Source organism: Carlito syrichta, unplaced genomic scaffold, assembly GCF_000164805.1.
Source record: "Carlito syrichta isolate Samal-C Ts95f unplaced genomic scaffold, Tarsius_syrichta-2.0.1 Scaffold303270, whole genome shotgun sequence".
Lineage (NCBI taxonomy): Eukaryota > Metazoa > Chordata > Mammalia > Primates > Tarsiidae > Carlito > Carlito syrichta.
This window is the reverse complement of record NW_007247366.1, coordinates 56,490-64,896: the sequence shown is the minus strand read 5'-3', so window position 1 is coordinate 64,896 and position 8,407 is coordinate 56,490. Positions and strand designations below refer to the sequence as shown.

At 46.0% G+C, this 8,407-nt stretch overlaps 1 protein-coding gene across 3 annotated transcripts in view; it reads left to right on the top strand.

The window, feature by feature from the left end:
* Positions 1-5,945: 5,945 nt before the first annotated feature.
* The window catches only part of NME6 (NME/NM23 nucleoside diphosphate kinase 6), a 6,202-nt gene continuing 3,740 nt past the window's right edge, over positions 5,946-8,407 (top strand). The window contains exons 1-2 of one of the 3 annotated variants that reach the window (XM_008058251.1): positions 5,946-5,992; positions 7,684-7,780. In XM_008058251.1, the coding sequence (XP_008056442.1) occupies positions 7,691-7,780 (90 nt within the window). In that variant the 5' untranslated portion in view covers positions 5,946-5,992; positions 7,684-7,690. Of the gene's footprint in view, positions 6,067-7,683; positions 7,781-8,407 lie in introns of all 3 variants that reach the window. The other 2 variants (XM_021712436.1, XM_021712435.1) reach the window with 2 other exon arrangements.

Sequence of the window (8,407 nt, the reverse complement as noted above, 5' to 3'; positions counted from 1 at the left end):
AAAAAAAAAAAAAAAAAAAAAAGACTTTCAACAAACTTAAGAAGTACATACTTTATATAGAAAAAAAATGAGGCTCAGATACCTGCACACACGTTTATTGCAGCAGTGTTTACAATAGCAAAAACATGGAACAGCTGTCTATCGAAACTAGACTGGATTTTTAAAAATCTGGTATATATATATGATGGACTATTATGCATCCATAAAGAACAATAAAATTATGAACTTTGCAGCAACTTCGACGGATTTAGAGACTATAAAACTCAGTGATTTATCACAGCAACAAAGAACTGAGTGCCATAAGTTCTCACTCATAAGCGGACCCTGAACATTTAGCATAACACTATAAGAAAGAGATTGGCAGCTCAAGCCTGTAATCCCAGCATTTCGGGAGGCTAGGGTGACCATGAGCATGCTACTGCACTCCAATCTGGGCAACGAAGTGAGGCTCTGACTCAAAGAAAAGGGGGCGGGGGGATTGGCAGTAGCCGTAAATTGCCGGGGAGTGGGAACACAAAACATTAATAAGGGTATCTGATCTCAAACCAGGCAGGGAAAGTGGGAACAAAAGGTAGATCCAAACTATCTGTATGATGACCACTTGTATACCTAACCCTGAATTTTACCCCACATCTTTAAAATAAAATAAAATTTTTTTTAAAAATGAGGTTCAAAGGTTCACACAAATCCACATAAGGATTTCTACTAGATACATTGCATAGATCCTGATATAACACATTGGTTATGGTCCTAGAGAAACACATACAAACACATATAGACATTAAACTAAGAAAGAATGAGAAAATACGTTTGCACTGATACATGTATTTTACTTTTTAATATGCCTTGCTTTTTTCACTTTCCCAAGATTATAAACTGCAGGCTAATGATATAACCTAGGATTAAGGATATTCACTCAACACAATCTACTGATAGAAGTTACAGTCATTTCCTCCAATTTCTTCTCACTTCTTAGAAAACAGCACAAAAATAATAAGAGTAGAGTGAGATTCTCTTCAGAAGATCTAAAATGAATCCCAGACAATGTGCATTAATAATTGAAAGCCTCCTTGGCCAAATGTAGTGACTCATACCTGTAATTCCAACATTTTGGCAGACCAAGGCAGGAGGATCTCTTGAGGTCAAGAGTTTGAGATCAGCCTGGGCAACATAATGGAACCATGTCTCTACAAAAAAGATTTTTTAAAATTAGCTGGACATGATGACAAGTGCCTATAGTCCCAGCTGCTCAGGAGGCTAAGGCAAGAAGATCACTTGAGTCCTGAAGTCCAAGGCTGCAGTGAACTATGATTGCACCACTGCATTCCAGCCTGGACAACAGAGTGAGACCCTGCCTAAAAATAAACAAAAATAAAAGTCTCCCAAACTCAGGGACCCTGATGCAAAACCAGAACTGGGAATCATTAAATTCAATTTCTTCTTCAGATCCCATACTGTAAAGAGATTAGCTGGGCTCGGTAGCTCAGCCTGTAATCCCACGCTTTGGGAGGCCGAGGTGAGTGGATTCCCTGAGTCCACGGGTTCAAGACCCGTCTGGGCAACTTGGTGAGACCTCATCTCTACAATAAATCAAAAAATTAGCCGGGCGTGGTAGCGCACACCTGTAGTTCCAGTTACTTGGAAGGCTGAGGCGGAAGGATCGCCAGAGCCCAGCAGGTCAATGCTGCGGTGGCCAGGAGCGGCCACTGCACTCCAGTCTGGGCGAGAGTGAGACTCCAACTCAAAAAAAAAAAAAAGAGATCATTTTAATTCTGACTCATAGGAGGGGCTCAGTATTTGTTGAATGTTAAAGGGGCTGCAGGTAAAATGATAGGTCACAAGCGACTGGGTAAAATGTTACGATAGGAGAATACCTTCTCATAATAGTCTCCAATTAAGGAAGATAAAAACGAACAAGATTAATCTGAGCTTTTAATGCTTTTGGTAAACAGAACTTTTAATTCATGTCTCATATAATAGAGTCACCCCAACTCCAGGGCAAAATTCAGAGGAATTTGGCAAAAAACCAAGTCTAAGTCAGGGAGTGAAAGAAGGCAATCACATCTAACAAACAATTCTGGTTTTTCATAAAAACTAGGACCAATTTAAGAAGCAGACAGTGTTAGAAATGCAATGAGTCTTCCAGACAGGAATTTTAAAAAGCCAAGAAAAAATGTCAAGAGAAATGTAAGAAATGCCATTCCTTGACTGAGCCATCCAGAAGTTGATGGTCTTGATTCTCAGTGAGCCTCTAGGAAAACAAATTTAGAAGCAAGAAGAACAGCTTCAACGAAAAGACCTGCCAAAGTGATGATTCTCAACTGAAACCTGTGTGGGGTAAAGAATCTCACCCCCAACCCTCCTCCTAGGAAGGAGGTACCTTGCACCTAAGCAACTCCATACCAGAAGACAGTGGTCACTGAGAGGGCCTGCTCACAGAGCGCTTGAGAAGTTGTCATTAGAGCCCACCTGGGTGCCAGAAACACGGGACCCAAAGGGGAAATGGATTTAAGAAATTTGAAAATGCTGGATGAGAAAGGAAGGTACCTCCAAGACCTGCTTGCGGCTACTAAATTAACACAAGACAGCAGCATTGTCTTAAATACCATGATCTAGAGACAAGACTAGATACAGGTAGCTGCTCCTCCAGATGGAATGAACACAGATCATAACTAATCTCTCAGTGGTCACTTCTCCCAACTGAGTTTGGATTCATAAGCTAGATACTGAATAACTGGAACAGAACTACTTGCATCCCAATGAAACAGAATCATGATGTTCTCAGCCCACTTAACCTTCCCTTAGATATTACCACGTTTTTGTTAGGATCGTTGACAACAGTTAAGGACTGGATTCTAGGAACAATTTTTGCCTAAATCTGCTAGGAGCTAGAGACTGGCTAGGAGCTAGAGATACAAGGTGATGATATGATCATCTTAACCATTTAGATGATCATATTATGATCACCTGTTAACTATTTAGATTATTTTTCCTGTTGTTGTTTTTGAGTCAGAATCTCACTGTCACCCAGGCTGGAGGGCAGTGTCACGCTCACAGTCGCTGCAGCCTCAACCTCATTTTCCCACCTCAGCCTTCCAAGTAGTTAGAACCACAGTCATGCATCACCATGCCCAGCTAATTTTTTTATTTATTGTAGAGTTAAGGGCTCACCAAGTTGCCCAGGCTGGTCTCAAACCCGTAGGCTCAGGCAATCCTCTCACCTCTGCCTCCCAAAGTTCTGGGATTACAGGCATGAGCCACTGCACCCAATGGCTGCTGTTGTTGTTAAATGAGGCTTTTAAGAGCCCTGGGATTGACTCTGGGTAGCACAGAGTTAGAGTTGGTTTTCACACTAAGCTACGTTCTCCAACAGCTCCGTCAGTTTTATTTACTTTTTAGAGGCAGGATCTTGCTTTGTTGCTCAGGTTGGAATGAAGTGGTTGATCACAGCTCACTGCAGTCTTGAACTCCTGGTCTTAAGCTATCATCCCATCTCAGCCTTCCAAAGTGCTGGGATTATAGGTGAGAGCCACCACACCCAGTCTCCATCAGTTACTAATTGACTATTTGGTCTCCATCTCCCTGCCATCCCTCTTTCTCTGTTGGTTCTGAATCAGGATTCAGGAAAAGGGTGTTATTTATTGGGTCTCCTCCTAAAACCACACATCTGCCCTCACTCTTATTATATAGGCTTGTTGTTGAGAGTGGTCAAAGCAATTCTAAAATCTAGAACTAAAGTCTTCATTGTGTGTGTATATAAGACAAAGAGGCTGGGCACCATAGCTCACATCTGTAATCTCAGCACTTTGAGAGGTGAGAGGATTGCCTGAGCAACTTGGTGAGATATCATCTTTACAATAAACTTTAAAAATTAGCTGAGTGTGGCGGCACATGCCTGTAGTCCCAGCTACTCAAGAGGCTGAGGCGTAAGGATTGCCTGAGCCCTGCAGGTCAAGGCTACAGTAGCCATGATCATACCATTGCACTCCAGCCTGTGCAACAGAGTGAGACTCTGACTAAACATAAAAAAGAAAAAGAAATTTTAAAAGACACAGAGACAACAATCAGTTAATGACCAGTTAATGACTGGTTCTAAAAACCAGTAAAGTCCCTATAGTCCAAAGGTATGTTAATGAAGATGGAAAACAAAATTGTACTTAGTGCATCTGGGAAATAAGACTGAAACTAGACAGATACAGTAATTCCAGCACTTTAGGAGGCAAAGCAGGAGACTCACTCGAGCCTAAGAGTTTGAGATCAGCGTAGGCAACATAGTATGAAAACTTGTCTGTACAAAAAAGTCAAAAAAATTAGCCAAGCATGGTGGCACACACCTGTAGTACCAGCTACTCAGGAGGCTGAGGCTGGAGGATCGACTGAACCCAAGTGGTTGAGGCTACAATGAGCCATGATAATGCCACTGCCCTCCAACCTGGGTGACTGAGACCCCTGACTCAACAGCAACAAAAAACTAACACCAGAAATCTCGCTAGTGTTACATGGTTAAGTTTACTTTCATCCTGTGAAAGCAGAAATGGGCATGTGCCTTCACCACCCAGACAAATAAGAAATGGACTTTCCTGAGGAAGACACCTGGGACAAACAAGCTGCCAGCACTGCAGACGCTCCTTCCCACATTCCAGGACTGTGAACCTGTGTATGCAGGTGGTGAAGCCTGCTAAATGAACAAGTTAAGTCTAAATCTATAAGTTATTGTTTTCACTCTTCTCAATCTTAGTGACTCACTCAAAAATTTTTTTTTATCACCCTCATTCAACCTGCCACCAGGTTTCTGGTCACACCTGCCACAACTGACCCCTCTCCATTCCATCTTCTCCACACACCACACTACATAACAGAAATACCCTCTTCCTTCCCCAGGTCTAATCTCCTGACCCTGGACTGCCTCAATGGACTCCAAAATAACCCACCCCCACCCTGCTGCCCAAATTCCTTAATGACATATTCAAGACATTATGACTTGGTTCCTTTGCTGCTGTTTGTACACCTGGTCTCCAGCCAAGGAACCTCCTTCACCAGCTTCCCTCTTAGCCACGATCCTTGGTGTTAGCAAATCGCTCCAAGCTCAAAAGTGGCTGACTCTGCCCTCGTAATGGAACGCACAAGTTCTTTGCCCTCCTCGTACTTTCTTTCTTTTCTTTTCTTTTTGAAGTCTCACTCTGTCGCCCAGGCTAGAGTGCAGTGGCACACTCACGGCCACCGCAGCGTCGACCTCCTGGGCTTAGGCGATCCTTCTGCCTCAGTCTTCCAAGTAGCTGGAACTACAGACGCACGTCACCACGAACGGTTAATTCTTGTGATGTACTGTAGAGTCGAGGTCTCACCCAGTTGCCCAGGCTGGTCTCGAACCCTCGGGCTCAAGCAATCCTCTCGTCTCGGCCTCCTACAGGCTGAGCCACCGCGCCCGGCCCCTCCTCATACTTCCAACAAATACTGGGCACCAACCACATGCCGGGCATCACTCTAGGGAAGGAAAGCGAGTCGGGCAAGATCCATGTCGGAGCTCCCGCTGGCAGGCACTGCCCCCTCCCACGCTGCCACCTTAACCCGCTCATCCCGTCCCGTCCCGGTTCAGCCTCCCACGTGGCGCAGCACCAGTACCCCGGCCTGGCAACCCCTCCCGCGGGAGCCCAAGCCAAGCCTCCGAGGGGCGGTTTCCACAAGCTGAGTACTGCCGCCAGGACGGCTTCAACCCTCGTCTGGTTCGAGGCAAGAACTAGAGAGAAAAGAGCCCTCGGCGAGCCGGCCCTCCTGTGGCAAGCTGCCCACGCCTTGGGCCGTGCCGGGCAGCGTGGCTGACCAACAAGATTCTCCACGCTCCGCTCCCCTCCGCGCGCCGCCTGCCGGCAGGTAGGCAACCATGCGAGGACCCCGAGAGGACTGCCCGGTCGAGCGCCTGAAGGACCCCGCGGGACTCGCGCAGGCCAACTAGCACAGTGCCTGTGGCCGGGCGCTGTGGCGGGAGGATCAGGTGAATCCGGACTCGGAGTCCGTCTCTTACAGGACTCTGAATAGCCCAGGATCTGGGGTGGGCTTAGGCCCGGGGCGAAGGGCGGGGCCCACGTGGCTGCAGGCCTAGAGAAGTTGGGGGCCAGGGGCGCCGATCCAGACTGAAGCCGTGAGCCTGGAGACTGAGGGCGTGGCCACAGGAGCGGGGCGCGGATGGAGTTGGCGCTTGGCATCCCGGCCGCGCGTCGGAGGGCACGCGGCTTGACCGCCGCCCTCGGGGAAGCCGAGCGGTGGTCCGCTCTGGTGTGGGAGGGGAAGCCGAGGGAGAAGTGTCTGGGCAACTTTTAAGTTTTTTAATTCTCTGATGGAGACACCTTTAAGTCGAGCATTTGTTGCCAGCGTTTGTAAATCAAGAGCCAAGGTAGCCATAACTTAGCTGCGTTAGGAAAGGAACCACGTCCTCTCTTTAGGCCGCGTCTCCTCCCTTGGAAGGCCTCTAGCAGCCCGGCCTTGATATAGCTGATATTCCTTGATTCGTTTAAATACGGTCTAGAACCAGCTGTGTGCTAAGTTGACCTTTTAGTGGGAAAGACGAAACTGAAGGAAACTTGAAAGGAGCTGTGAGAAAGTGTAACAGGGAAAGTGAGCTTGGATCTAGGAGGTAACATGGGAACCACATTCAGGACTGCGGAAACTACACACACAAAGGCTGTCAGGCCAGAAAGGCCCATGAGGCTGGGGCAGGAGAAACTTAAGGAGTGTGGAGTTCTAGATGAGGATAAAGGGGTACCAGGGACCACCAGATCATGCAAAGCCTGGTAGGCGACGATAAAGATTTTGGTTTTTACAAGCAGAACAAGGTACCCTTTAAAGGGTTAAGGAGGGGACTTATCTGATTAGATTTGCATTTTTGGTCCACTGGTTGCTGTGTGGAGACCAAATTGTAGCTGAGAGACTGGTGGAAAGGTTGTTACAAATGTCCAGAGTGGAATGATGGCATCTTGGACTGGGTTGGTAGCAGTTGGTAGAGAGAGAATTATATGGATTTTGAGATATATCAGAAGTGATATATATCAGAAATAAGACTATATAGGTTCATTTAGTAAATAAGATTGATTGAGAACCTTTTTTGGAATCTCTCTCTGTCACCCAGACTGGAGTGCAGTGGTACACTCACAGCCACTGCAGCTTCAATCTGCTGAGCTCAGGCTATGCCTCTGCCTCAGCCTTCCAAGTAGCTGGAACTACAGGCACGCGCTACCACACCCTGCTAATTTTTTTATTTATTGTAGCGATGAGGTCTTGCCAAGTTGCCCAGGCGGGTCTCGAATCCTGCGGGTTCAGGCAGTCCACTCACCTCAGCCTCCCAAGGCACAGGATTACAGGCTGAGTCACCAAGCCCAGCTGAGGCAGGTTATGTTTAAACTTGAATTTTTCTTGACTGGGTAACTCCCTCATGGGCTTGCAGTCACACAAACCAGATTATATGCTCCACAGGACAACTTGAATGTGCCCTTTACCACTCTTCCCTTAATCCCATGAACCCAAATGGGCAATTAAATAATGTAATACAACCTTAAGATGAAACTGTCAGGTACTGTATGGGTGTCAGGAGTGAGGGCATTAGCTGGATTGCAAAGCTATGTGACTGCAGAGAAGGGAAGGGTGAAAATGCAGTACTGATGGGTCTCTAATCCAATTCTCTAATGGCAGGTGTGAGATGACCTCAATCTTGCGAAGCTCTCAGGCTCTCCAGCTCACTCTAGCCCTGATCAAGCCTGATGCAGTCGCTCACCCACTGATTCTGGAGGTAAGAACAGATCTTAAGCCTCTACTATATCCTCTGGGCATTGGTACTGTATCAGATGCTGTAAGGTCACTTGTGACCAGTGACAACACAGTCTTGTGCTAGATGCTATGGAGGCAAAGCTAAAAGTCATAGACTCTGATCCTATGGAGACTAAACATCTATTGAAGACCTCGGACAGATCTAAAATATAAGAAAAAGATAAGAAAAGGCCCAATACAATAACACGAACCAATTCTCAAAACAATAAATATTTGTTTCTATTGCTACATAATAAATGACCACAAATGTGTGAGCTTTAAACATTTATTTCTTATTTCACAATTCTATGGTTTAGAGGTCTAGTAGGGTTGGCTGAGTTTTCTCCTTAGGGTCTCACAAGGCCAAAGTCAAGGTATCAGCTGACTAGGCCCTTATTCCAGGCTCAGGTTGTTGGCAGACTCAGTTCTTGTGATTATGGACTTGAGGTTCCCATTTCCTTGTTGACCTTCAGGCAGGAACTGCTTTCAATTTTGAGAGACCACTCACTCCTCAGCACACTTTGTCTTCAATGTTACATAAGAGATGGTGTATATCCAGCAGACTTTTTGGTATCCTGGTAATACCTCAATCCTTTTTTTTTTTTTTTTG